The following is a 20,992-nucleotide window of genomic DNA, read 5'->3' on the forward strand; positions in this document are numbered from 1 at the left end:
TTAAAGGAGGTGCAAAAGGTATCTGTTACAATGCAGCTTCAAAAGTATTCATGAGCATTTTCCTCAACTAGAATTCAGAATCAATTGCAGCAAATGGCAAGGTTTACACTTTTGAGCCCTCCAATGCACTTGACACCCTCCCCCCCACACACTTGCATTTTTTTCATCAAAAAAAGTTTTTTTTTGCCTTACGAAAACCTCCTAAAAATTTAAAATTAGTTTAAAATAAGATATAAAAAAATCTCCGAGCCCTGACAATAATATTACAAATCATAGCTTACACCAAAAATATGAATTGACCACTAAAAATTGTCTTGCAACCTCAAAGTGTCTTTAGATGTTTAGAAATGACAATGCTTAAATGGAGGTCGAGCAAACCCGTCCGTGACTTTGTTATGGGACATGATTGCTTTTCAAGTACAAGCATTTGAGCTCTTAACTCTCTGGACCTTACACAGCTTATTCTAGTGTATTGGGTGTACAAACACCCGTATCCAATGAGCAATTGAACCAATTGCTTTTTCGGAGATGGTATTTTCTTTTGGCGCGGTGGTCGATCATCATCAATTACATTTGGTCGAGTAATTGGACCATCTTCACAAGTTGTACATAGGCACTTCGTAAAACTTGGCTTCAAATAGAGGTTAAAATAAAAATGACATTTCTTTCCTCTCAGATTCTCATCCATTTTGTATCAATTTAGCCTCCAAAGAAGGAATCAATGAGGCTGTCTAAGGTGATCACTACTCATCTGAAAGTGGTTTCAGGTTGCCACACAAAACCAGTCTGAGATAAAACAAGGACGGGACTTTAAGGTGAATAGACCGATTTGTATATGTCTGGAGAAATGTGTGGCAACTGATTCGTGGATAGAATTCTGCCCATTATTACGTCCTTCCTGACTTGAACGGTCGAATCAGCTTGCTTTTTATGGATTTACTTCAGTTGTGTGTCTTCTTGTTTTAAATTGTTTGACGAACTGGGGATTCTTTTCTCAAGGGCCACTTTCACTCACATAATACAAATGATCGTTGTAATTGACGTTTTTTGGTTGGCTTCATCTATTTCCGAGCCTATCGCCATCTACCGTTCAAATGGTCAATTTCATGAAAAATGGCTTGTTTAAAACTACAAATTTGGCATTAAATTTTTTTTCTTGGATGTATGAATTGATTCAGACATGAGGGTCCTCAGGGGAGCTAGCCTGGAGAAAAGAATGGAGAGCAGACGTCCTGCACTTTTTAGGCTTCCTTTCTCTTTGAACTTGCCTCTTTGAATTTAACTCCCCACTTTTGTAACTCAGAGCTTGATTGGTAGATGGGGGGACAATAGCACCATAAAAAAGTGCCATTGGGGCCAGATTACAGTGATTTCTTTATCACTTGAAGCCACTTTTAAGTATAACAAAGATGTCATAGATAAAAGTCTACTCAATTTCTACTGTCCCATTAAACTGCCAGATTACTACTTTGAACCTTGATTTTTTAGTTGTCTCAATCTTCATTAACGCAAATCAAGCTTTTTCCTATTGTGCTTTACGACTTTAACCTCTTTTTTGAAACCCCTCTTTTTGTGGAATATCACATTTCCTAAAAGAAAACCAGGCATCACGGTGATACTCTTAAAATGCGTTGATTTCATGTTTTTACTCTTATAATTTTTTCTTTACAATAATACAGAGATTTGCCTTAAATTTCGGTCCCTGGACAGGTATGTTCTTGGAACTCGAAATCTCAAGTGGTTGGAGTTGCGATGTAACCTTCTTTCCCCGAAGGAGATAACCTCATACCTGAGCTCAAGCTACCCCGTGTTTCCAAAATGGTTGGCGGTTTCATTCGTATACGGGGAACAGCTGACCGTAGGGATCGATAAGTCTGTTCTCTGACGCAATGAGAATGGCACAAAAAGGGACCTTGCTCCCCCAACCACCATGTGAGTGTGTGTGTGAAAGACAGACACAGAGAGGGATAGAAAGAGAAGAGGAACTAGGAGGAGAGAAAGCTGGTGCTCAGAAGGCTCTCAGGCCTCAATATGTGTGTGTGAACGAGATGCTATTGTGAAACCAGAGCGTGTCATTGCACGGATAATTGTGATTAATACCAAGTCATAACCATCATGTTCAAGCATAAAGGCGCTAAAGACGACAACAATCAAGGCTCCTGGATGAGGTGGCAGTTCTTCCGCAAAAAGCGGAAACCGACCACCCCACCAAAGGCCGCGGCACTTCCGGTTCAGAAACCAATTGACGATCTGGTGTACCAATCTCCCAAGCTCAAGAAGAACATTCAAAATGAGGTGACGAAACAATTGCTGAAGGACAATGATGTTGACCTGACATTACAAGTGCCAATCGAGCCCAAAAAGGTGGTGATACGGAGTCAAGCCATCTTGGCACCCCGACCCGTGTCGCAATCAGTTACTGCTCCCACATCCAGGGTCCAAGCCTCCTCATGGAACGCCAATGGATCTGGGAGCTCTCCAATGTGTCGATCGCGATCCGATTATCACGCTCAATCAGGGCGGTCCCCGGGATCAGCTTTAGTCCATTACCAATTGGACAGCCTTTTAAAGGCCAGAGACAATCCCAGTGTGGTCTGTGCTGGACTAGTCAAATCTCGAGCTCAGAAGTTTGAAGCCAAGATTGCGGAGAATGAACAGATGCGTGAAAGCATGAAGTTCCAACCTAAGCGAGAGGTGCCAGAGAAGAATCCTGTGGTACCCCCACATCAGGGATTAAAACCTTCGGTGATGACGCACTCGAATATCTCGTCCATGTCGACGACCTCAGAGCGATCCACAGGCATTCTTGGACTCCTGGGATCGACCTCTAGAAGCTCCTTTCCGCCAACGTCCTCATCGGGGACCTCGAAAGAAATTTCTCCTCTAGATGAATCCAAGGACAGGTATGGATGGCATTAAACGTTTTGGCAATACAATATTGATTGGGATCATTCAAAATAGAGCAAATTGTTTTGAAGAATATGTTAAATGATATCTTATTGTTTCATTGTTTTTTTTTAAATTATGAATGATAAAGATCATAACTAGACTCGATAAGAGTTAATTCGGTGGAAAAGGTGTTCAGTGAGGTTTCGTGATAGTTCTTCAATTTCGTGCCCATTTGTCCATCAAATTTTCAAGTAGAAAATTGGTTTTAAGTTCAGCTTTGATGCGTTCTTGTTTCTCATCTAGTATTTTTACAACATTATTGTCTAGAAAGAGTCCTTGTTTTGGAAAAGTAAGATAAATTGGCGTTTAAATAAAGATTTTACCGTGCCTGAAAACCAAAATGTAGAAAGGAATGACTTACAGCTTTATTTACCCTTTACCTGTTCGTGTTCTACACTTGGTTAAAGATTTCTTAAATCTGATTGTCTTTTGAGGTTTTTCATTAACCTATTGTAATATTTACATCTTAGCTAAAATAGTGTAATCGATTGCTCCATCTTACTGCGGAATAACAATATATATCATTTTCATATTTTGCCCAAAACAATAATTTATTGATGGATAAATGATGATCAAAATAATATATACATAGGGCTTGTCAAGGGACCGCGTTCATGAACCTGAACTGACGTTTTTCCATGGAGTAAATTCAAAGACAACATGCCCAGCCAAACCGCACTGTGCATGCATTAAATGTTGACATTTATTCCATTTTGAATGCCTTTCTAAGCAAATAGCATTGTGTTATTAAGCCAATTTGATAGTGCGTTCACCGTTTAACACCAAAGATGTTCATTTTATTGGGTTGTGTATCACAGCTCACTCAAAATTACTCGATTAATGAAAATTCAATGAGCGGATAGTGCGAGTTGACTGTGACGTTTGTCTTAGTTCTCCCTCCCAAAAATGCCCAAAATCAGGGTGCCGGACCACATTTTTCCTTGAATTTACTTCACTTGACATGCCCTATTCTCACGTACGTTGTAGTGAAATGCCCACTTAGTCAAAACAGTATGTTATCAAAAAGAAACTAATGGCTGTGTGCCAGAGATACTAATGATCCAGGGTGTAGCTAATTTTTGGACGAGACGTGGAAACAAATCTGCTAACCTTCTAACGTTTTTGCAACCCTCCATGTTCTGATGAGACACTCACTCAGCATTTTCAACATGAATCCTCTCTGCAAGTGATTGAAATAGCCCTGAAATAACTTCCAAATGCCGGGCTAGTTTCATCCATCTCTCTATTTTACGGCATTTCGGAGGGAAGCAACAAATTAAATCATTATGCTAATTGCTCTACTCAAGAACACAACAAAGAAAGAAAAACGGATCTTGAAGAATAGATTCCAACATCGCCGGGGCTTATGACGGTTTACTTTAATGGCTCTGTTCTGGCTCATTAACCATTAGCGATGTGAAATGCTCAGGAGCTGAAATCTTTGATGATCCTTGGCAGAAACGCGCAATTCTATGTGACCGAATATGTGACTGAACCGACTAAACTCATGAAAAGGCAAATTTCTTTCAGTGAAGGAGAAAGTACAGTATGTTGTTGAACTAATTGTTCAACATTATTTCCTTAACATGGATTTTTGTTTCAATCATCGACAAGGACAAGAAGATTGCCTGGTGCTCTCTCGCCTTCATTTTTTCTTTGGTTATGTAGGATTCGTGTCTTTGGCATTGGAATGAAAACATGAGAAGGACAATTTAACCGAAAAAGATATCTATGTACAGTAGAGGGCGCAAATATCAGAAGGGCTTGAAATTTCAGGTTGACAAATGAGGGCTTTAAATCGAATCAATGGGATGTTTAAGCTCAATAAAGAACAAGTTTCAACATATTGATCAAGATGCAAAGGCTTTAAAGTGAGCATGGTACATAATGCGTATTTGACATGTTTACTGAAGGAATCTTTGACAGCGGGATTGCTTATATTTACAACTGCGCTTTCTTATTGTTACTTTGCAAAAAGTCAAAGTTGAATCAACCAATTGCGCTCAAGTCTTTTCTAGTTGGGGGACATGTCACCCTATTTAGCTACTTTGTCTCGAGGTCTCAAACCTGATTCGTTTGCGCACCTTTAACATGTCTAGGATTAAAGTTTGAAAGTAAAATTGGGTCACCCTGAATTTTAACCTGTTTTGACTCCCGCTACCGGCCGGTAAATATTCTCAAATACTCAAGAATTTTATGTATAAAATCAATGAATAATGCCTCCACTGTCCATATCTTGCCCTTTCGCTGAAATGTTTGGCATTAATTTTGGGGAAGGAAAGTTTTTAGTGGTTTGCGCATATTCTTGAAAATTCTTGCGCTTTTGACGATCGCACTAGACATACGCAATTTATGGCTTGAAACCCCACGAATAGATGGGAAAGTATGAAAAGCATCATTATTTATATATTCTCCAGAGGCTAATTTTGTTTTTGAACATTTCTATACAAAATACATGAAAAATCAGATAAAAAGAATACTGGGGTTGAAAGAGAGACCTAGGCATATGAAATTTAGGCAGTTAGAGTCTGAAAATTGTCATATCTGGTCCAAAGCAAAACTTAACAATGAACAGAAATCCACTTTGATTTTGAATTAAGCCTAAAACGGCGTATTCATTTTTAGATCGGTTTTTTGAAATTATTGAGCGTTAAAAAAAAAGATAAGCAAAAACGGCGATTTCTGATCATTTTTATTAAAAAATATATCTAGAAATTAAGAAGGCAAAGAAAATTTCAGCCGTAAAGGACCAGCTACGAAAACTTGATTTGATTTTTTTTTTGTTTCGAGAATGAAATATCTTGAATTTGGCGTTTCATCTTCCAGATCAAGGACGGAACCCGCCCGGGGCCCATCATCCACGATGTCAGCTTGTCCCAGTGAGTCCGAGCACAATTTCCTGATCGATGACGAGTACAAAGATCAGCCCGATCTCACGCTTCATGAGGAACTGGAATCCGAATTGTCAGACATTTCCCTCGATTTCCATGATCTGGGCTACGACCATTTCAATCAGGATCAAGGACAACGGTCTTATCGACATGACAACAAGAAACTCAGTCGAGCATTGTTCTTTGATAACTTTCAACCCGACTACAAAGACTATGAACACAGGTAACGATATCATTATCATTATTAGTATTATTTTTGCGGACTTCCTTACCGCTCCTTGGATTGGAATCCCAGCAATTCAAGACGAGATAATTAATTAGTTATATATATATTATTTGATCGACCAACGAATTAGTGTTGGCTGATCTGGCTAATCCTTGAATATAAGGTTGGTCAGGAATTTTAGTCAAAAACTTGTCCAAGTCTGACTTAAATTCTGCTCCTGGATCAACGGTTATATACGTAAGCCCTACGAATATTTGAGGGCAGCAAATTAAACAATGAATGAGCCCGAGAAAGAAGAGATGTGGACTTCATTGTTCGAACTAGCCTGGATTCTCGAAGACTTGAAGGTGCTCTCAAAACGCACATTAAACCTCTACGGTCACTACAATTGACCCTAAATCCTGGGGTTGGGACAAAGCTCATGAATGCTTTTGAAAACGTACAATATCAGATACCTTTCGTACCTTCTCTGAATACTGTACAATCCCAACCTTTCCAACCGCTCCCAATACGAGAGCTCTCTCATATCCTCAATGTTCCTAATAAAACATCTTTGGACCTGCTTTAGCTTTTGCAAACCTGTTGAAAAAGCTCGAGCACAAGATTCATGAATATGTCTAATACATGACTAGTAGTGTTGGGGCGAGTTTGGACTCGAGTCCGACTGCACTCGAGTCTTTTACTCGATTTGGAAAAATTGGCCGGACTCGAGACCGGACATGTAAAAAAAAGGAATATATTTTTTTCTTGGAAATTACCAACATGAGTCTTTTTGTTCCACGTGAGTGCAGTAAAAGACTCGAGTCCGGGTGAAAGTCAAAAAAAATCAAAGCACTCGGACGAGTCCGTCTTTTACCGGAGTCGCTCCAGCACTAGTAATTAACCAGAAAAGGGGGCAACTTTTTTATATAGAGAATCAAAAAACGAGCCAAATTTCCCCCTCAATTTATATGATATCTATGGGTTGGAAAGATAGGTACTTAGGTTTTGGACTATTTTGGTCAACTTGATTTTTTACGTATCACTGTTCCCGAAGAAAAAACAACAACTCAAGAAAGAGAGAATTTACTTTGATCTTGTTTTTGCAGTTTCTCATTTCTAGCAAGGTTCTTTATTTTGACCATCTCTTCCGAAGAATGGATGCTTTGTTAGGCATTGATAGGTAAATGAAGCTGTATTTTGCCTTTTTCTATATTACACGTAAGTTATTTGTACACAATTGACTTAGATTTTCGCAAAATTATGGTGTTGATTTTACACACCATTCATAATTTCAGGATGCTTCAAAACATCAACCTCACACAGTTGTAGGTTTGAGTCCGTTTTGAAATTCAATTATTCGTCGATTTCAAGCCGCGACTCCACCCAAAGAGCAATAAGTTCATGAAAAATTGCATTTAATAAGATGATATTTGAATGAATAAATAAATACACAAATTACAACTTTCTTCACTTTTTTATAACTTATTTGTACGTTTTCGGAAAGTAATTTGGCTGATTTTCACAACCTAATAACAAACTATCTTAACAAAAACCTTCAACTATTTTTCTGACCCCTCATGAATACTTATTGAAGTATCAGAAATCATGATAGTTCATTTCGAACTACCATTAAAAAAATTTAGGGGTCCGTAAAGCATTTTACTGTAACTTATAAAACTTATCCGAGACTCAAGCAGAATTGGGGTTCGCCAAAGAATTGCGAGGCCCCTAATAAAATACTCAAACCCAGAAACTCACTCCCCTCAAAAAATCTGCAGAGGGAAGAACCGGTCTTGTAGATGACAACACTTTGAAAAATATGGTGAAGAGCAAGGTTGGTCAAAGGATTACTTTGTGGATCGTAGGATCCCAGAACGGCATTTCTCGCTCATGTTTAATTTTTCGACTGAATCTAATTTAATACAATTAGAACGTCAAAAACGATCAATTATTGTCACGAGGAAATGTCAAGATCAACTTTCCACTCTAAAGTGCCATATTATTTGGCCAACCAATGCGTCATGGCACAATTTGTAACCAGATGGTTTTGCAACCATCTTAATTTCAAAAGTTTAAAATTTTCATGTACGTATAATAGATAAAGCAATCACTGGTTCGCACTGAGGAAGGGTAATTGGTAATCGAAAACAGATCAATTACTAATAAATCACACGAACCCAAGGACTTGATATATTTTGTCTCATTAAAGTAGTTCAAATAGTCTTATCTTTTGATGTTACTTGTAGATAGAGTTCAAGATAATGACGAATGTGTCTTGTGAATTGTGCCATACTGATAGTACCTGTTGCAAGAACAACATATTGAAAAGGATCCGTTCAATATCGAGTTGCCGAATATGAAGTTTTTCTCACGAAAACCATCTCGAATGTGGAAATTGAGGTAGGAAATTCTCCATCTAACCAACTTGGTTGCACATCATTCCGTAACTTCATCACACCAAGTCCTGGAAGCCATAGAGAAGTGTACAAATGTCGATCTTGCTTATTGATTATCTACCTTTCCGATTGAGGCATATTGTATAGCAAATAAGTTACTGAGTGTCACCACATCATATAGATAAACCAGACTTTAAAACAGAGATGATCTAATTGCTAAAAAGACATGTTTCATAGTGATGACTGATGATATAAATGCATGACAAAAGGAAGGTAATTAGAACAATTACATTGCACGTAGTGTAATCATAAGCAATTATATGTTAGTTCTTTCACGCACGTGACATCCTCAAGAAAATATCGTAATTGACAAATTGTTGAGTCCAAATAATACATCTTCAAAATAGTCCTCACTTTATGCCACAAACCTTCTAGATATGCTGCAGTTTTGAAGTGTTGGCACAATTGAAGTGTTACAAACAAAAAATAATGGCAACCTCATTGTTTGTAACTCACTCTTAATTTTGCACTGACAAGTGGTCAATGAGACAATGATAAGATCAAAAATGTGGTTAATTCAAAGAGGTTATCCCCCAAAATGTCACGACTCATAATATCTCTCAATCTTTTATCGTGACATAGCATTACCTTTTTTCTACCAGGGTTGGATTGACTACTAATTCATTGGGTTAAATGCATTTTTGGAGCATCAAATGAGGCGAAGAGAAAATCATGAAGTGTCTCACGTCAAAAACAACGAAAATGAGGTCCACTAAGTTTATTGATCGGTTTTTGATATTATGCTGCGGCAAGAAATCTTATAACTGTGTAGTAATAGGTTTCATGCCTCTTTGGAACATCATATATTACCACTCTGTTTTAACAATCCATTTCAAATGAAATGTTCGCCACTACAAGGAGATGAAATCCTAAACTGAATTTGAAACCCATCGGCGTCCTTCTTTTCAGGCGATCAAATCCATCATAATTAGCCTGTTGCAGAAAGCTAGCTTTCTCATCAGATACCCTATGCATCTTTGTGGTAGATATTCTTGCCAAGTTCTCCGCTATGTCTATGATTACTACACCATGCGGCAGGTAATCTGAAGACTTTTGATAATGCAGCTCAGGCTCATTGAATACCATTTTTCGCTCACCAGAGAAACTGAAAATGGCTTCGCGAGATGATCGTGGGATCGGAGAAGGCGATCATTACGAAAGCAATCTGAAATCAACGCCTCAGATTCATGGTTCTGATCTATGGAGGAAGTTGTCTACAACTTCCTTCACTTCACTAAGTTCACGTCCAGGATCGTCTTCAGTTGAGCGCATTGGAGAAATTGTGCAACATGGTGTAGTACGTGTAGGTCATGGCTTCAAATTAAAATACCCTTCTTCCTGGAAGATCCCTTCTCAAAATTAGACATGCCGAGTGAGCAATACATTACTGAAACGGTAATACCGCTTGTCATACTTTGTTCAAGGAGTAAGAAAGCGCGCGCTTTCCTAGCACGTTTCCGATTTCTTATGGGAAACACTGCCAAGAATTGTTCGGATTACAATATTAGGCCCTTTAACTTGGTGAATGTGTAACCACTTGCTCAAATTTTTAAATCAATGGATAATTGCCCTTTTCAATAGCTGCGGAGTAATTTGTGAATTTCGAAATGTTTCAGTATTCGCCAATAGATGGAGGCACAAAAAAGGGCCAGGCTCCATTGGGCGTAAAGCGTGACAAATTTGGGAATTGGCTTTTGTTGCTCTTGGTATGATCTCAGTCATGAAATGTATGAAATGTCAAAGTTTAATTGGTGACATTTTGAATGTCCAATGGGGTACCCCCGCGTGGTTTCGTGAACACAAATATTTAAATGCGACAGTATTAAATTTTACCCAGTTGCATTTCAAAATGTGCGTTCACGAAACTATCTGATAGTCGCAGTAGGTGCAACTGGAAATAAAATTGTATCTCAAAATATGCGCTCACGAGGCGTTACCCCCATTGAATATATCTATTTATCTATTAAGTAACAGAGACTTAACGCTTAGTTTAAAAGTGAAGTAAATTATCAAAAATGGCATTTGCAGTACCTCCACTTGTGCTCAGTAGATGTCGCTACCACTAATTCTAGTCGGCGTTAACAATGCCCTCTATTTGATATCCATGACGATCGCTCTTGGACAACCTGAATATCCTGAACATGTGCAACCTCCAAGACTTGCATTGTTTTTCCTCAGTGCTCGGATCAATGGTAGCTAGTCTATCTAGGTAGCTGTAAAGAATGATGATCTTGATGAGTAGCAGGGCGATCATCGAACGACGTCGCACTCGTTGAACACTGAACACTGCATGACTAACTAACCAGCGAACCAAGCAACCAACCTACCAACCAACCAAGCAGCCAACTCTCAGTTGTCGATTGCCAAGCTAACGAAGGTACGCAACTGTCTTCTGGTCCACTCTTTCCCGCAGCTCAGTCCTCCATGACTAAGTCATGAATCAAGAGCTCTGGCAAAGAAGACAATCGAGAGGGAAAATCGTGAATGATTTGCCGGAAATGGTGTGAAGTGGAGGAGTTGGTTGTAGTAGTTGGGATCGATGAGGGGCTCTGAATTTCTTTGTCTCGCCTTCGAAAGAGTTGGAAGGGGATCCGTGGCAATATCTCAGAGCACACCAAGTGGGAAGGAAAAATCAGGGACATTTCCAATTCGAGCGTGAACCAAATGCATGCCATCCACCGGTACAACAAAGCCAGAACAGACCGTTCATTTCACACTGCTTGACATTTTCCACGTTCAGTTTCACTCCGATTCTCTCTCAGCTGTCCTCGAGCTCTATGGTTGTGTGGTTATATGGTTCAGTGTAGTGAAGTTCAAGTTGCTCAAGGCCGGCCGGATAAGGTCATCGTGATAAGAAAAAAGACCGTGTAAATAAGGGAACATTTAGTTGATAATCAGCTGAAGAGTAAGCGAATGAGTGAGTGAGTGAGTGGATCACCTTGGCGACGCTCTCAACTGAAGCCTTTATGCTCAGGGAACGTCGTCGACGACAGCCTTTGCTCGCCTCTATCTAAAGACCCGAGAACAAGTGTTCCCAACAATTTTATCAATACAATTAGAAAGCTGTCTCTTCTGAGGACTCCCTGCAGACCTATATAACAAGATATAGAAGCCTCATATCATAACTAACACTCGTTCTCTGAGTTACCATAAGAACATGACAAACAGGTAGGCAGTGAATGGACCTGACTTCTAAGGCTTCTTGAGGGGAGAAGGGGGGGGCGGGGATGATGCCCAATGATGATGTCCAATCCAATAATCCAAAATCCGATCTCGTGTGATGTGTTGTGTTGCAGGTCAGATTTTATGTCTCGGTTCCGAAAGAACAAAACCGGGAGTGAATCCGCAGGATCGAGTGGGTTGCCTATTGGACCAGCATCCACATCTGGACACTCCCAACGCCAAAACATTCCATCATCGTCCTCAAGTGGACGTGGGTTTCATATTTGGCGAAGGTCCAAGGAGGTGAGAGTCATCCTACTAAATTCCGCTTCAAAGACCACAACAACAGCAACAACAACAACAATTGGCATTCAAATGATGAGGGAGAGGCTTTGTTGAATAGATTCTTGTTATTTGTCTTTAGGAGTAGGAGTCTCAGGATGAAGAGGGGCGAGGCACTTACTAAATGCTCAATTTTGATTTGTTTAATGCTCCTCTTTCCTGCTTTGCCAAAGCAAGTTTTAATATTGTGGGTGAAACATGTTTCCAAAAGGAGTTTCAAAAATTATGTTTCCGAGTTTTCAGTTTCAAAACTCATGTTTCTTTTTGAGATTTTGCATATTTAAAGTATTTATGGACTTTTTATATGCTATTGGAAATGTGTTCCAATACCAACTGGAATATTTATACTTGTTACCTACCTATGTTTATAGATCGTCTGATTGACGACTGAATTAGATGTGGCTCACCCTTAATATTTCTAAAGTAGATTGCCTACTCATTATCCTTCTTGCAATATTTCAAATTGCGAAAATGCATAAGCCTTTCCGAAAATGACATACACCCGAATGAAGCTACCAAATCGTGGAGTAGTTGATTCGATCTCTTTTTCTCGATGACACGAACAATCAAAATGCTGGTACTGCAAAAAGAAGATGTTGACATTTAACCAATCGATCTCTAACTTTGCCTTGACATTATGTACAAGCAAAAAATGTCACAAAATATGTAGTTTCCAACTTCCTAATGAGAGCAGACCGTCCTGACGTTTCTCGTCAATATTTCCGTGATGCACTTTCAAAAGAACTTTAGTAAGTAAAGCACTGCTACAAACTCGCAATACTCTAGCTTCTGATCTTCCAGCGATCCACATCTTTGTCATCCGAGGACTCCACCTCCACGAACGGAGGCGGGTGTCGGTGTCGTGAAGTCATGAATCTGAGTCAGGATATCATGTCCATCAAAACCTACTTGCACAAATTGAGGCGAATCCTGCAAGAGGTGAGCGAGAGATCTTTGTGCTCGTGTGACATTTTTTCAACTAGACTTGACTGAAATGCTTCCATTCTTTCCAGGCGGACACCAGCACACCTGGCATCAAGTCAGATTTGGTGAGTGTCAATAGCGATTTTCTCGATAGGTGACGTTCAAGAAATGAATGGCAGGTGGCGCTTATGCGGTCTTTTGGGAAACTTGATTGTACAAATTGGACATGGACAATTACCTATGTCACTTGTTGTTACAAAAGACTTTAAAGCAGCCGCAAAAAGTAAACAAATACAGTAGAGCAAAAATGCTCTTAAATAGGGTGCTAGAGAAACAATTCCTTTGAAGCATAAAATGACTTGAGAAAACCCAAAAATTCAAATGACTTCCCCAAAACACATACACTCTGACGTCATCAGCTGTTGCTCAAAGGACCTATGAGCATTACTTTTGAGATTTCAGTATTCTTTTTTGCATGAGAAAAAGGACAAATTGAATTGACGCTAGTTTATCAAATGAGAATGCCCTTCAAGTGACGCAGGTGTTTTTTCTTCATGTTACCTTGAACAAAGTTAACCCGGATGCTGACAAGGCTGCTCCATTTTTCATGACAGTTTCGTGGGCACGGTTCGTTTGATGCCTCGTTTTCATCCCAATTGTCGTCCATCACCGGTGTTCAAAGTCATGAGGATGAGATGAACGATCTAAAGCGAGAAGTCGCTTATTTACAACAACAAGTAAGTAGTTACTCTTTGTACAAAGTTGGAGATATCGCAACAAATATCCAGGATGATCCTGGTCTTGGTCAGGACTTGAATCACAAGCCAGAACGATTCAGTCATTGATTTCTGAGTCAGGACAAAAATCCCAACCACTGTTGTAAATATTGCGTTATTTGTCAGGAGCGAGTACAGCTGGCCAATGCTTTGTGACGTACTTGTTGGCAAATTGTAGCTAGGTAAATTTTAATTTTTTGCTCTGGAAACCTCAGGCTCGAGGACAAATATTGGGTCGACTTCCTCATGTGCTTTAGTTTTAAAGATAGACTGACTAAAGGATGCCAAAGATGCTGTCAAAACATTTTCATCATACTCTTACAGACCACAGATTGTGAAATTAATTCGCAATCATTAAACTACACCAATAGATGGAGCCATGATAAGAGTAAACATTTGCAAGAATTCTCCCTTGGTAAACACTAAATGGCGTCATTGATTTTGGGGCAGGTTCCGTGATCTTAGAATCTTTACACTCCGACAAAATGATTTTTACAATCTGCCAACAGGACTAGTATAAAACTAAATTAATTCCATATAATGACAACGATAACAATATTCACAATGGTATTCTCAAATTCTTTTGGCCTCAAATTTAGATTACAAATGTATCCATTGTGAAAATATTCGTTAAAAATAATAGATGGAAATTCATCGCATTTAAAACCCAACCCAACTTTGAAAAGTCTGGGCATAACTCACTAAAGAAGGTTTTTTTGTTCAAGGTCAAACATTTGTAAAAGACTTGAACTTCCACAAAACTAGGTATCACATTTTTTTATTATACCCGAGCCTCTACCACATAAAAGTTAGTTATAGTGTCTGGGTAGAAGTTGGAGCCCTAGATCTCCACCTTTGACTACAGCAATGAATTTAACAAGCGGCCACTACGTAGAGCGCCATCTGGTGTTCAAAGCTAAAAACGCTCAATAGTTCACTTTTTTGACTCATTCCTTCAGATGGACGAAATGAAGTGCACGTCTTGGTAAGAAACGCTTCACTCGGAGCAATTGAAGAGTATTACTTCACGATCCTCATATGGCCGTTTGGCTCGCTTCATCAGCAATGGTAGGATAACGCGAATCGAATGAAATTCCAATCATCAACTTGTCCATTCAGAGCGTGGTTCGCATTATGGACCTAGAATTGTGGGAATGCGTGCTGCAATATGAAGACGAATGACGGACATATTCGATTGAGTAACCGAATGTTAACGTACAAATGGCTACGACTTCAAACTATGAATGAAGAAGCCCTTTTCGCACTTTCCTTCCTGAGGAGATCTGTCCAGTTGACGAGAAAATTAGCTTTCCATTTTGTTCTACTTTCGTTTTTGAGCACAATCGAACGAACATCTTCTCTTGCAGAATGTTGAGAAAGATCGAATGATCAAGCAGTTACAAAGGCATCTGGATGTCCAATCGAGTCCAAGGAGGACTCCGAGCCCGGTGAAGATGAACAATGCGGCAACCCAAACAGAAAGGGTACGAAACACTCGGGCAATTCAACGTCAATTGTCCAATCATGAGGAAAGTAAGCTTTCATGATTTTGTCATTCTTTTAGCCATCAAGGGCACTTTCTTGTGGAGTGTCATTGGGATCTGATGCCGCCTCAATACCTTCCTCTTCTGGTAGCGAAAAGTCAAGGTGAGTTCTGAGTCCACTCATGCTAATAGTTCTTACCCAAATGAGTGACAAACAGAACTGCTGCGATTGACCAAGTTTTTTTTAAAGAAGCCAGAGAGCGATGATGGCGTATAAGAACCTGTCACTCGAACTTTGTCAATAATTAATCCATAGGTGGGCTTGAGACGTGTTCGTCCATAATGCGTTGCACTTCGTTTAGGGGCTTTTTTAATATTTAGAGCACAAGTGGGTGAATTTCTACTTAATTTCAACAGGAAAATATTTCTTCGTAGTTGATTGTACATTTTGATAGAAATCTCACACCTTGGATTTGCCTGTCGAAAGCTCTTTTACTTTTTTCCTTCCCTAGACATCGACTCGGAACAAGTATGGTGCTTTTTTTCCTCTGATATTTCGATTTTTTACAATGTTTTTTATTTTTATTTTTAGAAAAGTCTTCTAGGCTTTCAGTCTTCAGATGAAGCCCGAATTGACACGTTGTATCACTAATAAAGTCATAAAAAAAGAAAATTAAGAACTGAGATGATATTAAAAACAAGAACTACATATTCAACAAAAGTTACAGAATGACACAGTTTGAGATCAATAATGTCCAACTTAAGTCTGATCCATGCTTCCAAAGTAAAACGTTGTGGAGTGTCTCAAATGAAGTTAAACAGCGACTTGATATGGAAAACAACTAATATAAGCATCAAACACAACATCAATTTCCAATGCCCAAGTTAAGATGAACTTATGACACTTTGAACGACAGTAAAAGTGGTGAGCAAAATAAACTTGTTCACATCAACTCAACGATGCCCACCTGTGCTTTGATCAAATCGACCCTCACCCTGTTTCTCATTGCTAGGCTCACCCTCTTTGCTGCACTCGTCTAACTTTCATTCTCTTGCATAGGGCACGCAATTTGGCTTATTCTTAACTGTCTCACTTTCTTCCCTCTTCCTTCTATCTTCTCCAGACAGGAGCATTCCATCTAATTAATGTAAGTACTCTTCACTTCATTTTGCAAGGGATGTCAGGGGGGACCCTTGCAGGACACCTCTTTAACCTCCATCTTTTGACTCGTCCGCCATCAACTCAAATCTGATTCATTTTTTTCAGCTCTTCTGGTGGTCGGTCGACTAAACTGAGGCGATCCAAGACGCCATTGCCCCGACGAGTGATCATGTCATCGGATGATGGGACCCTCAGAATTCCCATACGTAACCTCAAAGATACGCAAATCTAGGTCACATCATCCACCCTCTCAAGCACCAAAATCAATGCCAAAGAATATTATAATTCCCTTTATGAATAAACACACCACACTTCACAGAAAGTGATCTGGAGCTCTTTATTCAACAATGACTGACGGATAATGTGTTTTTATTAGTAGGTCCGATTGGGCGGTTTCTCATAATAAAACACCCGGGTTCGTTTGCTGGTAGGGAAATCACGAATGATATCCGTGACTTGGATGGAAGATAGCTTGACATTGTTTCCCGTTTGAATGTCCTTGGGCTTCCCGGCTTTGCGTGCTACATTTGTTGCATTCACGAAACCGTTGTAGCACTTTTGGAAGCTGAAAAGCAACGATATGGAAAATTTGAAGAGTTATTTTTGAATTAGAATTAGCTAAATATTATACGCCAAAAAGGATATCCACTTTGCAGAGATCAGACGCTCGTCACGCACAATGGGGGGAAGGATACTTCTTCAATAGAAGCAACGAATAGTCCTGGTGCAAATAGGTAGATCATTCGACTTTGGAGAAGTTAGCCTGACTCAAGTTGATACTAATTTCGTCCGAAATGGTGGCAAATTTTCAAGAAAACGGCATTTGACGGCAGACGGTGATAGCTTCGGAATATAGCTAACGCTATTCAAACGTTGTTTAATTTCTCTCCTATCTTGAAATTTACTTCAGTTGAATATAATTTCTTTGGCTTCTCCCAATCCCGTTCATGCTTCGTTTAAAGTAAAATTTGCTTGATCAAAGTTTGATCATAACAAGAAACGTTTTTTTCTTTTGGTTTCTCGAAAAAAAAAAATCAATGCACTTCTTTCAGCATTAACAATATGCTACCAATAGCTGTTTCGAAGATAATGGAAAGAGTGGAGCAAAGATTGACAAAGTGCATTTTAGCGCGTCACTCTATACAATCCCATTTTAGCTCTAACAAGTTGCAAAACATGGAAAAACTCGTCTACTACCGCAGGTAAGCTGTCTCTCAAAAAGGGACAATTTTTAAAGTAATTTTATTTTTGCTTGTGAAGAACTGATTCACAATTGAGGGGAGTCGGTGGATTGATCAAATTGAGCATGAAAACGTTTCAATTATATTACATATTGATAGTTCCGACTTAATTCATTGTGAGGGCGATTTGCCCCTGAAATCTTTGATGGAGAAAATGATTTCGTCCATTATTTGAATTATACTCTTGGATAGGCATTAAATTAACGTGATATGAAAATTGTACCATTATTAGTTTTCTTGTGTTTGAAAACGATTTTCTAGAATATCTATATCTTTGGCATTTTCAAATAGCTGAGGCTCTTTGGACTTGTTTATAGGTATATTTTCTGTCTACCCAACACTTATAAGGAGAAGCAACACAGCAGGACATTTACATCAAAACTTGAATTTTAAAAGGCACACGTCCCCGCTCAAGAGGCACTACTAAAGGCTACAACTAATGCATCTTCACCTTTGTTTGGCAGGCACAACCTATTAGTTATAGTATACCAAAAAGCAATTGAAGTGATCTTTTGAAGAGTCTTATTGTTCTTTAACCGTCTCAAATGAAAAATGTCCATATTTAGTTTGAAGACTGTTTCAAAGCACCAAAGAGCTCCAAATTCATTTTCTAAGCACAAGTGGTCGATCAGAGTATCGGTTATCTTACAGTTTAACGGACACAACGTTGAGCGCGCTTGCACACCTTGACTAGGTATGGTTGGGATGGTACAATTGAAATTAATTAGGTAGATGAGACAACCAACGCCATTCAAAAGCACTAACCGGTGGTCAGATATACATGAAAAGTAAGCTGAGACAATTTGATGAAGGAACTGATGGAAAAAAATCAGTTACACAAAGTAAAGATGGGAATGCTTTAGGTTACCTGTAACATCAAGATTAATCCTGACTAAGTTGAAGCATTTATTACGAATTAAACAATAAGGTAATAACATACCCTGTCATTTCTGAATATATGTTGGTGTGCCAAGGGATAATAGTTTCTTAAGTCAGATCTCCTCCTCCTCCTCCCTGCTATCTATCCCACTTCTAAAATGTCCGAGGAATATCCGTGCCAAGTGAACTTAACGCGGGAGCTCAAAGATGTGTCCGTTATACTATAAGATAACCAGAGTATCATATTCATTACATAGCTTCTTGATTCTAAAATTGCCTTGTCCAAATGAAAATAACTTCATGTGCAGTAAAACAAACGATAAATCAGATGGTTGGGTAATCGGTCATACTTTTGGATCTCTTTTTGGCACATGGCCTCATTTTGGTCAACTTTTTGCAAGCAAGACATCATTTCAACCATTTCGTTGACACACACTTTCTGTTGCTTGAATGTTCCTGAAATTTTGACATGATTTCTCAAGGCCAAGGGAATCCGCTCTCGGAAGGCCACAGTCTGCTTGCTATTCGGAATCACGGCTCGACCCAGGGAGCTGTAACGGCAATCCGCCGCTTTCAGCACATGCGAAGTCAGATTCACCATATTGAATTGTACTGAAGGTAGGAATCCTTTAGAAATAACATACATGAGAACAACAGTGATGCAATGAGGTCGGCTTTTTGGCCAGTTCATAATGCCAAACCAGTGAGCAATAATATACGAGCGGTTTTAAGTGTCTAAGCAAGAACAATGTTTGCTCTCCAGGAGCATGGGTTCAAATTCTATCGTAGGAGGGGTAATACTAAGCAGAAGAGTTAGCATAACTCTCTAGTAGGAGGTCTTATTGGGGAAAATTGAGAGAATGTCAATAAGACTAATGAGAGGAATCTTATGCGATTTCATAAAGTATTTTCCATATTTTGAGGTACTATGGTTGAGGTTACAGATTTACTGAGAAATGTCAGAGGGGAGAATTCAACCTGGAACTTCTTTCATGCTAAGAAATTGCGCTCACCTCTGTGCCACGTTTACACCTTTTTGAAGGTATGTATAGTTCCAACCCATAGATAACTCCATAAATAGATCGATCAAGGGCGCTGGGATCGTATGTTTTCGTTTCAGCTGTCACTGGGTGTCAAAAAGTTCCGTTAGTAGTCAAAATTCCTGGGGCAACTATGGTACAAATCTGAATCGTTGACAGTGCGTGCAAATTCTGAGCTGAAACTCCTAATTCGACCCCTTGGCGAGCAATTGCTCTCCTCTAGCACCCTTCAAAAAACGGTTTAGAGAAAGCTGTCCGACCACAATCTTAACACCGAAACGTTGAAGGGGCTATGATGGGGCTCCAATTGCAATTTTCATCCATGTGGTGGAAACACTTAACTGAAACCCAAGGAACAAGCCTGGGTTCAGGCTGACCTCAAGGGGTGTCGGAATTATCTCAATTACGTAAAGGTGTAATCACGTTGCCCGCATTGAAGCAAATTGCTGGGAGATTGAAACGAAATTCCAAATGCCTCATCATTGCGTTGCAATTTAGGATATATTTTGCTACACTTTCGAGATGCGTTGCTAAACAAGGGCAATTAATAGAATATGCGATTTGCTCTGCTAATGACCCAATCTTTTGAACATATTACACGTGTTATGCCCAAAAAGCATGGTTTTATTATCCTACCGCTCTTTCTACATGCATATTTGTAAGAATCACAAGAAATTAAAAGAAAACAAGACTAATGAACGATTCATGAAAATGATTCAACTTGCCTAAAGGGAGATTTCACGAAGTGTGATTATCACTTGCCACCCAGCGTCAGCTGACCTGAAACATGCTCATCCAGTACAACTCCTGTGGAGCTTGAGCATTCTAGTTATTTGGTTTTCTATGTTCCAACCACGGGATTGAGCCCAATCCCTTTGCAGCAAATTATACTGGATGATAAAAGCAGTAGAGCAGATGGCATCAATTTTTACGACCCAGGCTTGTGCAATGGATTTCTTTAAGGTAACACGAGTCACGTGTATGACTTGTCTATTTTTGGTCGCAAGAGCACAAGATATACAGTTTAAATTTGTATGGTTCCAATTGATCGACCTTGCTTATTTCTATATTGCAGGTGAAATAAAGATATCTTTCACAGTGTCTTTGTTACTTCTTTAGAAACATACTTGTCATTACTGAGTAGATTCCACGTCTTGATAATATTCGTATATGTATAAATCTCGCGAATTGTAGTCTATTTCAGAGGATTTTGGCAGCACTGTTTTGAGGAGGTTCCGAGAAAGACAATAGTAGTGACTGTCCCGCTGTAAACAAACTTCGAAGTTTGGCAGAATTTTGGAGGGCAGCTTTGGCAGCTTAGCAGCGGAGTGGACCAAATATACGATGTTTGCCCTCGAAGCTCAGCTGAACGGTAGTAAAAATGTGTAAAACCACTGAAAGAGAAAATTGCGTATCTCTTACGTTAATAACAGTGATGGATTACACATTTGAAACTTGCTTAAAGTTGTTCTGTTGAT

At 39.3% G+C, this 20,992-nt stretch overlaps 3 protein-coding genes across 5 annotated transcripts in view; 2 read left to right on the plus strand and 1 right to left on the minus strand.

The window, feature by feature from the left end:
* The first annotated feature begins 1,761 nt into the window (after positions 1-1,761).
* Positions 1,762-16,705, plus strand: LOC131892128 (uncharacterized). 3 transcript variants are annotated; one of them, XM_059241892.1, is made up of 10 exons: positions 1,762-2,903; positions 5,776-6,063; positions 11,801-11,969; positions 12,810-12,947; positions 13,022-13,057; positions 13,547-13,669; positions 15,076-15,192; positions 15,273-15,355; positions 16,317-16,340; positions 16,460-16,705. In XM_059241892.1, the coding sequence occupies exons 1-9, from the start codon at positions 2,116-2,118 to the stop codon at positions 16,333-16,335; spliced, it is 1,761 nt and encodes a 586-aa protein (XP_059097875.1). In that variant the 5' UTR covers positions 1,762-2,115; the 3' UTR covers positions 16,336-16,340; positions 16,460-16,705. The 3 variants fall into 3 exon arrangements, 2 of the variants coding, with proteins under 2 accessions (XP_059097875.1, XP_059097874.1); XR_009374524.1 differs by having other exon boundaries at positions 1,763-2,903; positions 16,253-16,340; positions 16,460-16,674; XM_059241891.1 differs by lacking the exon at positions 16,317-16,340 and having other exon boundaries at positions 1,771-2,903.
* Positions 8,828-20,992, plus strand: part of LOC131892131 (uncharacterized) — a 58,626-nt gene continuing 46,461 nt past the window's right edge. The window contains exon 1 of the mRNA XM_059241903.1: positions 8,828-8,832. The gene's annotated coding sequence lies outside the window, so the exon portion shown is untranslated. The remainder of the gene's footprint in view (positions 8,833-20,992) is intronic.
* Positions 16,667-19,220, minus strand: LOC131892137 (uncharacterized). Its single transcript, XM_059241908.1, has 2 exons — positions 18,825-19,220; positions 16,667-16,919 (listed from the first exon to the last, which is right to left on the minus strand). The coding sequence occupies exons 1-2, from the start codon at positions 19,163-19,165 to the stop codon at positions 16,727-16,729; spliced, it is 534 nt and encodes a 177-aa protein (XP_059097891.1). The 5' UTR covers positions 19,166-19,220; the 3' UTR covers positions 16,667-16,726.

This window comes from Tigriopus californicus, chromosome 12 (assembly GCF_007210705.1).
Source record: "Tigriopus californicus strain San Diego chromosome 12, Tcal_SD_v2.1, whole genome shotgun sequence".
Taxonomy (NCBI): domain Eukaryota; kingdom Metazoa; phylum Arthropoda; class Copepoda; order Harpacticoida; family Harpacticidae; genus Tigriopus; species Tigriopus californicus.

Coding starts and splice junctions, on each gene's coding strand:
- LOC131892128 (XM_059241891.1), top strand. CDS start 2,116: ATGTTCAAGCATAAAGGCGCTAAAGACGACAACAATCAAGGCTCCTGG. Junction 12,948..13,021: donor TGAGGCGAATCCTGCAAGAG/GTGAGCGAGAGA, acceptor CATTCTTTCCAG/GCGGACACCAGCACACCTGG. Junction 13,058..13,546: donor CTGGCATCAAGTCAGATTTG/GTGAGTGTCAAT, acceptor TTTTCATGACAG/TTTCGTGGGCACGGTTCGTT.
- LOC131892137 (XM_059241908.1), bottom strand. CDS start 19,165: ATGAACTGGCCAAAAAGCCGACCTCATTGCATCACTGTTGTTCTCATG. Junction 16,920..18,824: donor TGCCAAAAAGAGATCCAAAA/GTATGACCGATT, acceptor GTTGCTTTTCAG/CTTCCAAAAGTGCTACAACG.